At 54.5% G+C, this 17,943-nt stretch overlaps 1 protein-coding gene across 1 annotated transcript in view; it reads left to right on the plus strand.

The window, feature by feature from the left end:
• The window catches only part of PLEKHD1 (pleckstrin homology and coiled-coil domain containing D1), a 29,860-nt gene that overhangs the window by 1,963 nt on the left and 9,954 nt on the right, over positions 1-17,943 (plus strand). Inside the window, exons 2-7 of the mRNA XM_038765647.1 lie at positions 3,053-3,423; positions 12,029-12,122; positions 12,806-12,895; positions 14,504-14,580; positions 15,050-15,141; positions 16,543-16,595. Coding sequence (XP_038621575.1) covers positions 3,275-3,423; positions 12,029-12,122; positions 12,806-12,895; positions 14,504-14,580; positions 15,050-15,141; positions 16,543-16,595 — 555 coding nt within the window. The 5' untranslated portion in view covers positions 3,053-3,274. The remainder of the gene's footprint in view (positions 1-3,052; positions 3,424-12,028; positions 12,123-12,805; positions 12,896-14,503; positions 14,581-15,049; positions 15,142-16,542; positions 16,596-17,943) is intronic.

Here is a 17,943-nt window from a genome sequence, read left to right on the forward strand (position 1 = left end):
CTTTATCCCCTAGGCCACGCTGCTTCCCCGTAGGTAATGTCATTATCTTGCATCTCCTAGAGAAGCAAACTTTTGGCCTAGTGACAAAGCACGGACCTGGGAAACAGAGAACGTGGATTCTAATCCCGCCTCTGCCACTGGTCTGCTGCGTGGCCTTGGACGAGGCACTAAACTTCTCTGTGCCTCAGTTTCCTCATCTGTAAAATGGGGATTAATCCTACTCCCTCCTACTTAGACTGTGAGCCCCATGTGGGACAGGGACTGTGTCCAACCTGATTCACTTGTATCTACCCCAGCGCTTTGAACAGTGCGTGGCACATAGTAAGCGCTTAACAAGTACCAAATCGCTGTTCATTCATTCATTCAATCATATTTATTGAGCACTTACTGTGTGCAGAGCACTGAACTAAGCGCTTGGGAAGTACAAGTTGGCATAAGATAGAGACAGTCCCTACCCAACATTCATTCATTCAATCGTATTTATTGAGCGCTTACTGTGTGCAGAGCACTGTACTAAGCGCTTGGGAAGTACAAGTTGGCATCATATACAGTCCCTACCCAACATTCATTCATTCATTCATTCAATCATTTATTGAGCGCTTACTGTGTGCAGAGCACTGTACTAAGTGCTTGGGAAGTACAAGTTGGCATCATATAGAGACGGTCCCTACCCAACATTCATTCATTCATTTATTCAATCATATTTATTGAGCGCTTACTGTGTGCAGAGCACTGTACTAAGCGCTTGGGAAGTACAAGTTGGCATCATATAGAGACGGTCCCTACCCAACATTCATTCATTCAATCATATTTATTGAACGCTTACTGTGTGCAGAGCACTGTACTAAGCACTTGGGAAGTACAAGTTGGCATCAGAGACAGTCCCTACACAACAGCGGGCTCGCGGTCTAGGAGGGGGAGACAGACAACAAAACAAAACATATTAACAAAATAAAATAAATAGAATAAATATGTACAGGTAAAATAAATAAATAGTGTAATAAATATGTACAAACGTACATATATACAGGTGCTGTGGGGAGCGGAAGGAGGTAAGGCAGGAGGATGGGGAGGGGGAGAGGAAGTTTTTATAAATATTATTACAAGTGCTTAGTACAGTGCTTTGCACACAGTAGCTCTCAAATACAATTGAGTTATTATTATTATTATCAACCTCAGTGCTTAGCCCAGGGCTTGACCCACAATACAGGCCTCACACATAAGCACCAGTTCATTCATTCATTCAATCGTATTTATTAAGTGCTTACTGTATTACTTCCTTGCTCTCAGGGGAGGCTGGGGGCTGCTGAGGAACTGTAGTCAGGGAGGAGCTGAGGAAGGCCAGGAGAGGCAGGATAGATTAGGAGGGAAAGATAAGGAGCCCAGCTGGCTGATAACACACACAACTCACATTTTTGTGCAACCTCGAACTGAGGAAAACTCACCCACCCTTTCCAATACTCCGCATATTTTATCTTAGCGCTTCTCTCTTAAAGAAGCAGCGTGGCCTAGTGGAAAGAGCCCACGCCTGAAGCGCCTAGTACAGTGCTCTGCACACAGTCAGCGCTCAATAAATACGATTGAATGAATGAATGAGTCAAAAGACCTGGGTTCTACTCACGGTTCCGCCTCCCGCCCGCTGTGTGGTCTTGGGTAAGTCACTTCGCTTCTCTGGGCCTCAGTTCCCTCATCTACAGAGTGGGGAGTCAAACCCTGTTCTCCCTCCTACTTTGGGGACCGTGAGCCCCATCTGGGACCTGATTGCCTTGGAAGTGCCTCAGCGCTTAGTACAGTGCTTGTCACATAGTACGGGCTTAACAAATACCACAATTATAATTCCGTCAGAATAACAGGAGGTGTGGTTTTGGTTAATCAGTGACTGTGTCCCAAGCAACCAACTGCTGGTCATCAGATCAGACACAGTCCCTGTCCCACTTTTTATTTTTTTTAGGGTATTTGCTAAATGATTACTATGTGCCAGGCGCTGTTCTAAGCACTGAGGCACTGTTCTTGCAACTCCCAGTCTAAGGAGGGGAGAGGAGAACTGGTATTTTATCCCCATTTTACGGATGGGGGAACTGAGGCAATTGGAAGTAAAGAGACTTGCGCAAGGTCACACAGCAGGCAAGTGGTGGAGCCAGGATTCGAAACCAGGTCTCCTGGCTCCCGGGGCTGTGGTCTCTCCACCAGGCCACACTGCCAGGCGGTCAATCAATTGATCAAAGGTATTTATTGAGTGCTTACTGTGTGCACAGCAAGCAGCATGGCTTAGTGGAAAGAGCACTGGCCTGGGCGTCAGAGGACCTGGGTTCCAATCCCCGCTTGTCTCCTGTGTGTCCTTGGGCAAGGCACTTTCACTTCTCTGTGCCTCAGTTACCTCATCTGTAAAATGGGGATTAAAAGTGTGAGCCCCACGTGGGACAACCTGATTACCCTGTATCTACCCCGCGCTTAGACCGGTGCTGGGCACATAGTAAGTGATTAGCAAATACCATCATTATTCTTAACATTATTATCACTAAGCACTTGGGAGAGGACACTCATGCTTGATTCCCGTGGGAACTGGGATGGGCAGGTAGCAGAGTGAGTGAAAAGCGTCGTCATCCCTGAGCGATCTTAGTAGCCACCTCGTTCTGGAAGCGGGCACCCCCCTGGTCCCGGGCGAGGGTGGAGGGCGGAGGAGGGGTTGCCTACCCTCCACGTCTCACCACCCCCGGGTGTAAAGAAACGGCGGCTTTATCCCATCCGGCCGGCATCCTGGTCATCCCACCTTGGATGTATCCGCTCCAGGGCGCTTCCGACGGGCCACAAGTCGGGGAAGAGCGTGGATCTGTCGGTCCCGTTAGCCGGGGCTGACCATCTGGAGTCCCTCCCCCCTGCAGGTTCCCATCTGGGCTGAGCCGGTGGCGGCAGCATCCGTTCCCTTCTCCCTCCGCCCCTCCCCTGCTCTCTCCACCACCCCCCCCCCACCATTCCTCCCCATCCCTACCCACGGGCAGGGCGAGCGCATCACCCGGCCTCCGGCTAACCAACCTCTCTCCTCCTCTCGCAGCCTGCTGGTCCTCTCGCTCTGATGCGGTCAGCATCTCCGGCAGCCTCTCCCCCTGCACATCCCCAGGCCCGGCAGACGGGGGTCGACTGAGAGGGCCGAGGACCGGCTGTCTCTCCGGCCGTCCACCTGGCCCAGCCCGGGCCCTGCGGCGGAGCGCGGCCCTCCCCACCCGCCTGGAAGACCCAGTCGGGGCGGGGAGGGGGCGGCCCACGCGGGAAGAGGATGTTCACGGCCAAGTCCAACTCGGTGTCGCCTTCCCCGTCCATGGAGCAGGCGGACGCGGACGCGCTGGACATCAACACCAAGGTGCAGCTGTACGGCGTGCTCTGGAAGAGGCCCTTTGGCCGGCCGTCGGCCAAGTGGTCCAGGAGGTGAGGGGGCCGGGGGACGGGGCGGGGGCGATGGGTCGGCCGAAACCGGTCGGGCTGTTCTCTGGGTGGGTGCTTGGTGGACTGGAGGCGAAACCCAACTGGATATTGGGAGTCTCGAATTCTATTTCCCCATACACACAACACACACAGCCACTGCTGACCGGCTGCCCATCCTTGGTTGACCTTGGGTGAGTGGAGGGGCCTTCCGTTCTGTCTTCTGGCTGGGATGGGACTCAGAGGTGGCAGGGGCTTTGAGATCCGGGGAGAAAGAGGTCACGGTTTGGGGGGAGGAGGACAGGATTTCAACACCAGCCCCCTCCCATTGTAAGCTCAAGGAGGCCCCATCCCCACCCTCTCCAGCGGCAGGAAGGGAAAGGGGGGCTTCTCTGACTGAGAGGGTCCTGGCGGAGAGAAGTTTGGCTTTGGGCAGGCAGACGGAGAGACTTAGTCTCCTTAGAGCTGGAGAAGTCCCGCTGTCCTAGGGAGAGAGACCCCATCCCCCTCCGGCCCTCCCATGCCCCCTTTCCCCTGGGGACCCCCTAGCCCCAGGCTGGGCCGGGAGGTCAGAGCGGGTCCTGTCTCCCCCAGCCCACCCCTCTAGGGATCGTCACTGGTTCCATAGGGAGGCAATTGGAAACAAAGTCTTCCAGGAGCCTCTCCTGGGGCTCACCGGGCTGGGGATGGGTCTGGGTACAGAGGGAAAACCTTCCCGGATTGCTAGAAGTGCCCTGCTCACAGGCTGGCACAGCATCTGGTCCGTTCCTCTCCCCCTCGCCCCCAGGGAGCGGGGAACTGAGGTTTGGAGAGGAGCAGAAACCCAGGGCAGGAGCAGAGGGGCACACAGTAAATGCTCAATAAATGCCATTAAATGAATGAACGAACGGGAGGAAGCCTGGGAGCGGAGAAAGTAGGGTGGCGGGTGGGAGAGATGAAGGGGAAGCCAGGGAAGAGAGGAGGAGGAGGAGGAAGAGGCCAAATCGCCAACCAAATGGACGGAATAAGAGGGTCCTGAACCAGCCGGAACTCGAGGGGAGGGAGGGGATGATGGCTGAGAGGCAGTTTAATCCCAAAGCTCTCCAATTCCTCAGTGCCTCAGCCCTGGTCCTCCCCTCTGGCTTGCCTTTCAGTTAATTCCCAGCTCTCAGGGTCAGGAGATGCGGTACGAAGGGGCCCGGTGGTTTGGGTGCACTAATTATACCCCTTTCATTTTCTCCTGGAAACGTGTCAGGATTTCTCTATCACTAAGGCAGCAATAAAATGGGTCACTTCTGGGTAAATATTAAAATAGATTTGGGGTCAGTAACCTGGCCCCTTTGATAATTATTCAGACTGTGCTATCTGGAAAGCACTTACTATGTACCACGCACTGTGATAAGAATTGGGGTATATTCAGTAGGATTTATTCGATCGTATTTATTGAGCACTTACCGCATGCAAAGCACTGTGCCAAGCGCTTGGGAGAGTACAACAACAATCCCACATAATAATAATAATATTTGTTCAGCGCTTACTGTGTGCCAGGCACTGTACTAAGCACTGGGGTGGATGCAAGCAAATCAGGTTGGAACCAGTCCCATGTGGGGCTCACAGTCCAATCCCCATTTTACAGGTGAGGGAACTGAGGCCCAGAGAAGTGAGGTGACTTGCCCAAGGTCTCACGGCAGTCCCTGCCCCACATGGGCCTCACTGTCTAAGGGGGTGTGAGAGCAGGTATTTATTCCTCATTTACTGACGAGGAAACTGAGGCCCAGAGATGTTAGGTGACTTGCCCAAAGTCACCTAGCAGGCAGGTTCCAGAGCCAGGGTTAGAATTTGGGTCTCCTGCCTCCCAATCCTGTGCTCTTTCCACTAACTAGGCCACATTAGTCAGTCAGTCAATCATAAACAGACACATTCCTTGCCCACAACAAAGTTACAGTCTAGAGGGGGAGACAGATATTAATAGAAATAAATAAATTGCAGATAGGAACACTACCCGATTTGCTTCGATTCACCCCAGTGTCTGGCACGTAGTAAGTGCTTAACAAATATCACAAAATCATTACCCTTTCTGAGCAGGGTGGCTAAGGGGACCCCCCCCCCCCTTCTGCTGGTCTGAGCCCCCATTTGGTCCTAGGGTTCCCAGGCATAATAATGATAATAATGTTTAAGTGCCAGGCACCGTACTAAGCGCTGGGGTGGATACAAGCAAATCGGGTCCAACACAGTCCCTGTCCTTCATGGAGCTCACGGTCTTAATCCCCATTTTACAGATGAAGTAACTGAGGCCCAGAGAAGTGATGTACTGTGCCCAAGGCCACCCAGCAGACAAGTGGCGGAGCAGGGATTAGAACCCAGGTCCTTCTGACTCCCCAGGCTCCGGTTCTAGCCGCTGCACTATGCTGCTCCCCCGTCCACGGTTGAAATGACGGACGTCCCTGCCTTTCCCCCCACAACCCCCAGACATTCCCTCCTTTCATTCATTCATTCAGTCGTATTTATTGAGCGCTTACTGTGTGCACAGCACTGTCCTAAGCGCTTGGAAAGTACAGATAGGGACAATCCCTACCCACCAACGGGCTCTCGCCCACTGTTGGGTAGGGACTGTCTCTATATGTTGCCAATTTGTACTTCCCAAGCGCCTAGTACAGTGCTGTGCACATAGTAAGCGCTCAATAAATACAATTGATGATGATGAGAGTTTGCCGCAGTTGGCCGGTTTGAAGGCCCCAGGCCCTTTCTGTGGCAGCTCTGGGCTCAACCCACGCCCAGGGGCCTCTGCCCTGGCTCTCTGCTCCCAGCGTGGCCTAGTGGGTAGAGCCCGGGCCTGGACGTCTCCGCTCTGCCACTTGCCTGCCGTGTGGCCTTGGGCAAGTCGCTCCCATGGGGGGCTCACGGTCTCTAACCCCCATTTTACGGATGAGGCAACTGAAGCCCGGAGAAGTGAAGCGACTTGCCCGGAGTCACACAGCTGACAAGCGGCGGAGCCGGAATGAGAACCCAGCTCCTTCTGACTCCAAGATCTGGGCTCTACCCACTAGGCCATGCTGATTCTCAGCATCCAAACCATCAAAGAGTCTCCCCGGGAGCCTCCCCTGCGCTGGGGCCGGGGTGGGGGACAGGACAGCCTGGACAGCCCCCCCAACTCCTCTAGACTGTAAGCTCCTAGCGGGCTACTGTCTGGTCATGGTTCTTTGGAACTCATTCAATCGTACTTATTGAGCGCTTACCTTGTGCCGAGCACTGTACCAAGCTCTCGGGAGAATACAGTATCACAATAAACAGACACATTCCCTGCCCACAGCGAGCTTATAGTCTAGAGGAGGAGACAGACATTAATTAATTAATTCATTCATTCATTCAGTCGTATTTATTGAGTGCTTGCTGTGTGCAGAGCACTGTACTAAATGCTTGGGAAGTACAAGTTGGCAACATATAGAGATGGTCCCTACTCAATATTCATTCATTCAACTGTATTTTTTGAGCGCTTACTGTGTGCAGAGCATTGTACTAAGCGCTTGGGAAGTACAAGTTGGCAACATCTAGAGATGGTCCCTACCCGATATTCATTCATTCAATCGTATTGAGCGCTTACTGTGTGCAGAGCACTGTACTAAGTGCTTGGGAAGTACTAATTGGCAACATATAGAGACGGTCCCTACCCAACAGCGGGCTCACAGTCTAGAAGGGGGAGACAGACAACAAAACAAAATAAAATAAATAGAATAAATATGTACAAGTAAAATAAATAGAGTAATAAATATGTGCAAACATATACGGAACAGTGCTTTGTATTTATATGGACATAGTATACTCTCCCAAGCGCTTAGTACAGTGCTCTGCACACAGTAAGCACTCAATAAATACAATAGAATGGATGAATAATATAATAATAATAGCATTTATTAAGCGCTTACTGTGTGCCAAGTACTGTTCTAAGCACTGGGGGGCTACAAGGTGATCAGGTTGCCCCACGGGGGGCTCACAGTCTTAATCCCCATTTTACAGATGGGAGTAACTGAGGCCCAGAGAAGTGAAGTGACTTGCCCAAAGTCACAGAGCTGACAAGTGGCGGAGCCGGGATTCCTTCCTCTCCCCCTTTCCTTCCTCTCCCCCTCGTCCCCCTCTCCATCCCCCCCATCTTACCTCCTTCCCTTCCCCACAGCACCTGTATATTTGTATATATGTTTGTACATATTTATTACTCTATTTATTTTACTTGTACATATCCTATTTATTTTATTTTGTTAGTATGTTTGGTTTTGTTCTCTGTCTCCCCCTTTTAGACTGTGAGCCCACTGTTGGGTAGGGACTGTCTCTATATGTTGCCAACTCGTACTTCCCAAGCGCTTAGTACAGTGCTCTGCACACAGTAAGGGCTCAATAAATACGATTGATTGATTGAACCCATGATCTCTGACTCCAAATCCCAAGCTCTCTCCACTGAGCCACGCTGCTTCACGAATGAAGTGAATGAACGCCCCTTCCCTCCTCTGCCGGGGTTCGGCTTCCCTACGCGGCCTGCCGGAGTCTGTGGGCCCGCTGGGAAGGGGTGTGGGCCGTAGAGTGGCTCATTTAGGAGGATCGATGCCCGCTCTCTCTCTCGGTGGGGGCCAGAGCTCCATAAATAACTGATGGGCAGGATGGCACTGGCAGGGCCGCTCTGCTCAGCTGGGGAGGGGCCCCGCCGACCCAGGTGCCCACAGCCGGCCAGGGCTGCCCGGGATGCCCGTTGGACGGGTGGCCCTCCCCGGGCCCGGCCTGGATCAGTGCCACCCCGCTTCTACCCGGCCCTCCCACCACCTCCCCCTCCGAGCTGCCAGCTCTGAGCAGGGGGGAAAGCTGCTGCTGTTGATGGAGATCAGGCAGCAGAAGAGGGTCGATGGATGGGGGAGAGGCCGCGGGCAGAGCAGCGATGGCCCGGGTGTGGGCTTGCCCGGTGCCTCAGTGGGTCAGTCAGTCAGTCAATCGTATTTATTGAGCGCTTACTGTGTGCTGAGCACCGTACTAAGCGCTTGGGAAGCCCAACATCTAGAGACAGTCCCTACCCAACAGTGGGCTCACAGTCTAGAAGGGGGAGACAGAGAACAAAACCAAACATACTAACAAAATAAAATAAATAGAATAGGTAGGTACAAGTAAAATAAATAGAGTAACAAATACGTACAAATATATATACATATATACAGGTGCTGTGGGGAAGGGAAGGAGGTAAGACGGGGGGGGATGGAGAGGAAGAAAATGCCTGCAGAACAGAACCACGTCTACGCAATATTCAAAGGCGAAATGGCAACTGCTGCAAACTCGCAAACACTGCAGGGTCCTGCCGGGGCCCGTGAGTAAGCAGTTTCTCCAGCCCCAGGACACGGGCCAGCCGGCCCCGTCCTCGTTCAATCCTATCCGTTCATTCAATCGTATTTATTGAGTGCTTACCGCGTGCAGAGCACCACACTAAGCACTTGGAAGAGGACAATAGAACAACAAAGAGACCCATTCATTCAATCGTATTTATTGAGCGCTTACTATGTGCAGGCACTGTACTAAGCGCCTGGGAAGTACAAGTCGGCAACATACAGAGGCGGTCCCTACCCAACAAAGGGGTCACAGTCTAGAAGGGGGAGACCAAACATGTAGACAGGTGTCAAAATCGTCAGACCTAATAGAGTTAAAGCTACATTCACATCATTAACAAAATAAATGGAATAGTAAATATGTACAAGTAAAAAGTAAAATAGAGTAATAAATCTGTACAAATATATATACAAGTGCTGTGGGGAGGGGAAGGAGGTAGGGCGGGGGGATGGGGAGAAGGAGAAGGAAAAGGGGGTTCAGTTTGGGAAGGCCTCCTGGAGGAGGTGAGCTCTCAGTAGGACTTTGACGGGAGGAAGAGAGCTAGCATGGCGGATGTGTGGAGGGAGGGCATTTCAGGCCCGGGGGATGACGTGGGCTGGGAGTCGATGGTGGGACAGGCGAGAATGAGGCACGGTGAGGAGGTTAGCGGCAGAGGAGCAGAGGGTGCGGGCTGGGCTGGAGAAGGAGAGAAGGGAAGTGAGGTAGGAGGGGGAGAGGGGATGGACAGCCTAGAAGCCGAGAGTGAGGAGTTTCTGCCTGATGCGCAGATTGATTAGTAGCCACTGGAGATTTTTAAGGAGGGGAGTAACATTCCCAGAGCATAATACCAATAGGCTCGGGGGGGTCGCAAAACATTCCCTTAGGACCCTGAGCTGACAGTCTAGAGACCTTTAAGGGAGGTGGCGGTTGGCCCTTCTCACCCAAGCCAGTCCAGTCCAGGTGGGAGGTTGGCGGTGGTGGAAATTAGGGGGTCCCGGGAGGCACTGGAATCTGGCCCTCTGAAAGGGAGGCCCAGGAGCCAGGGGAGGTAAGCAGGGCTGGGGCTATGGGATGTCATTCGTGAAGGTTTTCCGGAAATCCGCAGAAGGTAGCTGTGTCCCCGGGGGTGTCCTCCTCCCCCGCACCATCCTCACCCCCCACAGAGACATTAGTTTCTCCCGGGCCACAGGCGCTGCTTCCCGCCAGGACCCGGTGGCCGGAGCCCGGGCCGAGGAAGGCCTCCCGGGCGGGAAGAGCGTGGCCACCCGACCTGCCCACAGCACAACTCTGGCCTGCCCTCCCGGGCCCGAGCCGGGCCCCGGGAAGCGCCCCGTGGGGAGGTGGAAGAGGAGAAGGGGACGATCTCTCGGCGGCCCCGGACGTCGGGAGTGTTGGGCGGGCACTGTTGGGCCTGTGGTCTTTGCCAGATTGAAGGCAGGCTGTGGGGCTGGGCCGTGGAGGTGTGGGCTCAGTTGTGGGGCCATGGGGCTTGGCTGTGGGGCTGTGAGTGTGTGGGGCTGTGAAGCTGAGGGGCTCGGCTGTGGGTCTGAGGGGGCGTGGGACTGTGAGTCGTGGGTCTGTGGGGCCGTGGGGCTCGGCTTTGGGGCTCAGCTGTGGGGCTTGGCTTTGCGGCTCAGCTGCGGAGCTTAGCCGGGGGCCTGTGGGGCTCGGCTATGGCCCCTGGACCAGTGGCCACTGGACAGCTTAGTACAGTGCTCTGCACACAGTAAGCGCTCAATAAATACGATTGATGATGATGATGACAGGGCAGAAAAGGGCCAGGAGCAAAGTCTCAGAAGGGCTAACAGGAGAAGCAGCGTGGCCTAGTGGCTAGAGCCCAAGCCCAGGAGTCAGAAGGACCTGGGTTCTAATCCCTGCTCTGCCGCTTGTCTGCCGAGGGACCGTGGGTCACCTCACTTCTCCGTGCCACAGTTCCCTCATCTGTAAAATGGAGAATAAGACTGTGAGCCCCACGTGCGACAGGGACTGTGTCCAACCTGATTAGATTGTATGTACTCCAGCGCTTAGTACAGCGCCTGGCACACAGCACTTAAATACCATTAAAAAGAACAAAACAGGAAGCAGCTCTGAGTTGGGGAGGCAGAGCGGGGGGCAGGGAGGGTTGCATAAGTTCATCAGTTGGCATCAGTCAATTCCCTCTAGACCGTAAGCTCTCTGTGGGCAGGGAACATATCTACCAATTGTTATATTGTACCCTCCCACGCTTAATACAGCGCTCTGCACGCAGTAAGCACTCAGCATGGCCTCGTGGATGGGTGTGGCACTCACTGCTCTAAGTGCTGGGGTAAATACAAATTAATCAGGTTGGACACTGTCCCTGTCCCACATGGGGCCCGCAGTCTACACATGAGGAAACTGAGGCACGGAGAGGTTAAGTGACTTGCTGAAGGTCTCTCACACAGCAGGCAGATGGCGGAGCTGGGACTGGAACCCAGGTCCTTCTGATTCCCAGGCCCGTGCGCCACCCATTAGGCAACACAGCCTCTCAGTTTCAGGCGGAGCCCGAGGGCATCCGTGGGATGGGAGAATCCGTTGAGACGGAGGGTGGGCTGGGTTGTGTTAGGTTGGGGGGCAGCGTGGGGGCCCAGCCGGGCCCCTATGGGGCCACTGGCCACGGCTTGAAGCAGTGAGTGGCCTCTTCTGTTGCTACGTTTTCATCTTCTCATCCTGTCGAGGCAACTCCTGAGTCTCCCTCCCATGACCCATCTGGACCGACATTCCCACTGGACCCAATTAATAATTATTATTATTATTATTATGGGATTTGTTAAGCTCTTACTATGTGCCAGACACTGTACTAAGCGTTGGGGTGGAGACAAGCCAATAGTGTTGGACAGCCCCTGTCCCAATAAATCGTATTTATTGAGTGCTTACCGTGTGCCAAGCACTGTACTGAGCGCTTGAATGATCTGAATTTAGTGTTATTTACCCTAGCGCTCACTACAGTGTGTGGCTCAGTGGAAAGAGCCCGGGCTGTGGAGTCAGAAGTCATGGGTTCAAATTCCGCCTCTGCCAATTGTCAGCCGTGTGACTTTGGGCAAGTCACTTCACTTCTCTGGGCCTCAGTTCCCTCATCTGTAAAATGGGGATGAAGACTGTGAGCCCCCCATGGGACAACCTGATCACCTTGTAACCTCCCCAGTGCTTAGAACAGTGCTTTGCACATAGTAAGTGCTTAATAAATGCCATTATTATTATTACAGCGCTTCACACCATCAATACCACCAATTACCAGGCATTAGCGGCTAGTGTCCTCTTTCCTCTTCCTCCTCAGGTTCTTCATCATCAAAGAGAGCTTTCTGCTCTACTACTCCGAGAACGAAAGGAAGAGCTTTGAAAGCAATAAATATTTCAATATTCACCCTAAGGTGAGGCCCGTTCTCCCTCTCTCTCCTGCCGCACCTACCCTGGGGGGATAGAGATGGGCAGGGCCGGGCAGAGTGGGCAAGGCTGGGCAGCTCCGTCCGACTTGGGGCTTGGAGGAGTCCTAGAGCCCCAGCCTGGAGCAGATTCCTGTCTCCCGGGATTATCCGGGTGGGGAGAAATGTGCCCGCCTCTGGCGTCTAATAGCCCTCTGTACCCTTCTCTGGTGATGATGATGGCATTTGTTAAGCGCTTACCATGTGCGAAGCACTGTTCTAAGTGCTGAGGGGATACAAGGTGATGAGGTTGTCCCACATGGGGCTCACAGTCTTAATCCCCATTTTACAGATGAGGGAACTGAGGCCCAGAGAAGTGAAGTGACTTGCCCCAAGTCACACAGCTGACAAGTAGCAGAGCCGGGATTAGAACCCATGACCTCTGGCTCCCAAGCCCGGGCTCTTTCCACTGAGCCACGCTGCTTCTCTGGTCTGGGCCGCCGGTCCTCCGGGGGGTCGGGGGCGGTGAGCAGGGGTCAAGGTCAGCTGTCCCGTCACCCTACCCGCATGTTTCGGTCCCAGACCCCCCGGCCCCCAGCCCAGGATCAGCAGGATGGGGCTCTGGGGCAGGTGGGCAGTGACAGCCGCCCACCCGTCCCCCCCGGGATGGCGGGTTCTCATCCTTCCTCCAGGGTGTCATACCTCTGGGGGGCTGCCTCGTGGAGGCCAAAGAAGAACCCAATATGCCCTACGCGATGAAGATATCCCATGAGGACTTCCACGTGAGTACAGCCCCGCTCCCCAAGGCTGGGGAGTGGAAGCAGTGAGGCCCATCAGATCACTGCGTCCTCTGGTCACTCACTGGGTAGTTGTAGCCAGGGAATGTGCCCGTTCGCTCTTCTGTTTCACTCTCCCAAACGCTTAGTGCAGTGCTCTGCGCACGGTAAGCACTCCATAATTACGACTGACTGAACGAATGAATGAGCAGTGGGTTTGAGGCGCAGTCTGGAGTTCCCTTAACTCATTGCATGGCCATCCTAATAATAATGATAATAATAATTATGGTATCGGTTAAGCAGTGCCCGGCACTGTTCAAAGCACTGGGGGAGATGCAAGTTAATGGACACGGGCCCACGTCCTACACGGCGCTCATGGCTTAATCCCCGTTTTACAGATGAGGTCACTGAGGCGCGGAGAAGTGAAGCGATTTGCCCAAGGTCACACAGCGGACATGTGGCGGAGCAGGGATTAGAACCCAGGTCCTTCTGATGCCCAGGCTGTAGCCACTAAGCCACGCTAGCCATTCTAACTGTCCTTGCCATCCTAGGGATAGGTGGGGGGGCGTGACTGTGTCATTCATTCATTCAATCATATTGAGCGCTTACTGTGTGCAGAGCACTGTACTAAGCGCTTGGGAAGTACAAGTTGGCAACATATAGAGACGGTCCCTACCCAACAACGGGCTCACAGTCCTGGGCAGTGAGGAGGGAGGGAGGGAGGAGGAGGAGGGCAAAGGGGGGCGGGGAGGGCGAATGTCTGAGGTCTGTGGGTTCGGGGGGAAGAAGCAGTGTGTGACTGCAGTCTAGTTGAAGCTTGCCCTCGAGTGAGGACCCCCTTCAAAAGAGGTCAAATGGACTAGACTTCTAGACTGTGAGCCCACTGTTGGGTAGGGACCGTCTTTATATGTTACCAACTTGTACTTCCCAAGCATTTAGGACAGTGCTCTGCACACAGTAAGCGCTCAATAAATACGATTGAATGAATGAAAATGGGGATTAAGAGCACGAGTCCCATTTGGGACGGGGGCTATATCCAACCTGTTTAGCTTGTATCTACCCCAGTGCTTGGTACATAGTAAACACTTAACAAGTACCAACATTATAATATTAAAGAGGGATAATAATAATAATAATGTTGGTATTTGTTAAGTGCTTACTATGTGCCCAGCACTGTTCAAAGCACTGGGGGGATACAAGGTAATCAAGGTTGACCCACGTGGGGTTCACAGTCTTCATCCCCATTTTCCAGATGAGGGAACTGAGGCCCAGAGAAGTGAAGGGACTTGCCCAAAGTCACACAGCTGCCAAGTGGCAGAGCTGGGATTAGAACCCATGACCTCTGATTCCCAAGCCCGGCCTCTTTGTGCTGAGCCACGCTGCTTCCCACCGGCCCTGCCTGCCTCAGTGGACCCAAGTGACCATACCTGGGCACATTGGCAGGGACCCTGGGTGGTCCTGGTCCTGCTGCTGAGAGCAGGCCTAGCTCTGGTGTGCCACGCCATGGGGGCCGGGCGGGCAGAGGGGAAGAGCCAGGGTGGGCCGGAAGGCGGCCCCAAAGCAGGCCGGACTCTCGGACTCTCACCGGGCACTGCCTGGACCCCTCTCCCCTAGGGCAACATCATTTTGGCAGCAGAGTCTGAGTTTGAGCAGGCGCAGTGGCTGGAGATGCTGCAGGAATCTGGAAAAGTGTAAGCGTCTGGGGGGCCTGGGGAGGGGGCCTGGGGGGAGCAGAGGGGAGGAGAGGCAGATTCCCCCCGTCCCGCCCCCGAGAAGGGCTTCGCCGGACTGTCCGGGCCCCATTAGGGAGGACCTCCCAACTGGTCCCTGGGAGGGCTGGGGCCCCGTGCGTCCGGACCTAAATCCGGGTCACACTCCCAAGTCGGGAAATTCCGGTCCATGGCCAGAGGACAGGGGTGGGTGTCGGGAGCGAAGGGGGACGGGGATTGTCAGGGATGTGGGGAGGGGCAGAGGGCCGGCCTTTCCCTAAGCCTCCCCCACACCACGGATGGCCCGAGGCCCGTCGGCCTCGGGGCCTCCAACGGGGCGCCGGACGCCGGCGGGCGACCGGAAGGCCAGCTCAGGCCCGTCCTCTAGAACGCGGTTTTCTCTCCTCCCTCCCATACTCCCGCCCTTCCCGCCTGCCGTCTCTCCCCCCAGGACCTGGAAGAACGCTCAGTTGGGAGAAGCCATGATCATGAGCCTGGAGACCCAGGGGCTGCAGCTGGCCAAGGAAAAGCAGGAGTATCTGGGTAGGATGGGGACAGCGGGAGTGATGCAGGGGGCTTTCTGGGGGTTGTTGGGCTACCAATCAATCCATCAGTGGTATTTATTGAATACTTACTGCACGCAGAGCACTGTACTAAGAGCTTGGGAGAGTACAATACAACATATTTGGTAGATGCATTCCCTGCCCGCAATAGGCTTATGGTCTAGAGGAGAAGACAGGCATTAATAATTAATAATGATTAGAAAAGTAGTGAGGCTCAGTGGAAAGAGCCCGGATGTGGGTTCTAATCCCGGCTCCGCCACTTGTCTGCTATGTGACCTTGGGCAAGACACTTCTCTGTGCCTGTTACCTCATCTGGAAAATGGGGATTAAGACTGTGAGCCCCACATGGGCCTGATTACCTTGTATCTACCCCAGAGCTTAAAACAGTGCTTGGCACATAGTAAGCGCTTAACAAATACCATGATTATTATTATTGAGGGGAAAGAATCGGATGAACAGATTAAAGATGAACCAGGGAAGTTCTCCTGGAGACGTGATGTTCAGAGGGCTTTGAAGCTGGGAAAAGCAGTCGTCTGCCAGAGGTGAAGGGAAGGTCTGAGGAAGAGGTTGGTGGCAAGAGATAATTCAGAACAGGACACAGTGAGTAGATTGGCGTAAGAGGAGTGAAGTGTGTGAGCTGGATTAGAGGGAGGAAGGGTAGTGGGAAGAGCCAGTGAGCACCTTGAAGTCAGTGGTCAAGAGTTCCTGTTGGCAACCGTTGGAGGGTGTGGAGGACTGGGGAGATGTGGGCAAGATGATGCTTTGGAAAAAAAAAGTGATCAGGGCAGCGCAATGACGGGTGCATTGCAGAGGGGAGAGGCTGGAGGCCGGGAGGCCTGCGAGGAGGCTGTTGGTCTGTTCAGGCCACTGCCCATCCAGAGCCGGGCTGGGGAGAGGAGAGGCTTACCGTCCTCCTTGCTGACGCCCCCGCCTCTGACCTTCGGCCTAGTGGTGGCTTGTCTAGAGGTGAGCTACCTCTAGCCTGTGAGCTTATGTGGGCAGGGAATATGTCAGTTATATTGTTATATTGTACTCCCCCAAGCACTTAGTACAGTGCTCTGCACATAGGAAGCACTCAGTAAATCCGATTGAGTGGTGGGCGGTCACTGCAGCAGTGAGATCCCAGGAGGTCCTTTCCTCCCCCCTCCTCTCTTATCCTCTCCTCTCTCCTCTCTCTTCTCCCCTCTCCTCCCCATTTCTCCTCTCCTCCCCTCTACTTCCTTCTCTCCCCTTTCCTCTCCTCTCCCTCTTTCCCTCTCCTCTCCTCCCTTCTCCTTCCCCGATCTCCTCTCCCCCACACCCCTCAGTCTCCGTTGCCTCTCCCCACCTCCCCCATGGTCTGACCCGGAAAGGGTGTGCGTGTTTGCGCTTGCTTTGGCAGACAAACTGATGGAAGAGACTGAAGAGCTGTGTCTGCAGAGAGAACAGAGAGAGGTGAGTGCTTGGCAAGCCCACCCAGCGCCCTCAGGTGTGGCCAAGAACCGGCCAAGGGGCTAGAGGCCGCCCCCCAGCCTCCCTCCCCGTGGAGTGGCCCTTAAATTCCCCCAGGGAATTCCTGCTGGAACCCCTCCTCAGGCAGGAGGGAGCCAATCTGGGGGAATCCAGACTACAGGTTGGGGGGACCCAGCTGCGGAGCAAATCCGCTGCAGTTCTTCACCCTCCCCTTCCCCCGACGTCTTCCTCTCCGACCGCGGCTCCCTGGACTAGGGCCCGGCTGTAGTTTCCCTCTCCCGCTTCCTCTTGACGTTGCCCACGTCTTGCCCTCTCAGCAGCCCCCCTGAGCCTGGTCCCCCACACTTCTGGGCTCCCCCCACAGCTGGCTAGCCCACCCGCTGGACCCAAGAGCAGGGTGACCGGGTGGCCCAGAAGCGGAGCATTTTGGGAGAGCCGGGCGGCTCGCTACGCGGGCGAGGCTTGGGCCTCCCTGCCGGGGAGAGGCCGCCTTATCCATCAAAGCCACGGAATCTGGGGCAGGAACAGGCTGGAGGAAAATTTAGACGCAATATCTAGGACTGCCGGCATGTAATGAGGGCAGCTGGGAGTTGGAAGGTGACCCATTTCGAGCCACTTTGATTTCCACGGGGCCTCTCTGAAGCCGAGCGGCAGGGTCGGAGTCGGAGGTGTTCTCTGGCCCGGCCCCTGTCTGCTCCCGCTGGAAAAGGAGGGAGGGGGACGGTGCCTCAACCCGGGGGCCCTTGGCAGCCGTGAGGCCCGACGGGACCCCACTCCCGCTCCAGGCCACCCCCCGACTCACTGGATGATCTGGGATAATAATAATGATGGTATTTGTTAAGCGCTTACTAAGTGCAAAGCACTTTTCTAAGCGCCCGGGGGGATACAAGGTGATCAGGTTGTCCCACGTGGGGCTCACAGTCTTAATCCCCATTTTACAGATGAGGGAACTGAGGCACAGAGAAGTTAAGTGGCTTGCCCAAGGTCACACAGCTAAGTGGCTGAGCCAGGATTCGAACCCATGACCTCTGACTCCCAAGCCCGCGCTCTTTCCACTGAGCCACGCTGGGATGACCGACTTCTCTTCCCCGAGCTTCGGGGAAGGGCAAGGAGACTCCCTCCATCAGTCAGTCAGAAATCGTATTTAATAATAATAATGATGATGGCATTTATTAAGCGCTTACTATGTGCAAAGCACTGTTCTAAGCGCTGGGGGGGGATACAAGGTGATCAGGTTGTCCCACGGGGGGCTCACAGTCTTCATCCCCATTTTACAGATGAGGGAACTGAGGCACAGAGAAGCTAAGTGACTTGCCCAAAGTCACACAGC

This window comes from Tachyglossus aculeatus, chromosome 23, assembly GCF_015852505.1.
Source record: "Tachyglossus aculeatus isolate mTacAcu1 chromosome 23, mTacAcu1.pri, whole genome shotgun sequence".
NCBI lineage: Eukaryota > Metazoa > Chordata > Mammalia > Monotremata > Tachyglossidae > Tachyglossus > Tachyglossus aculeatus.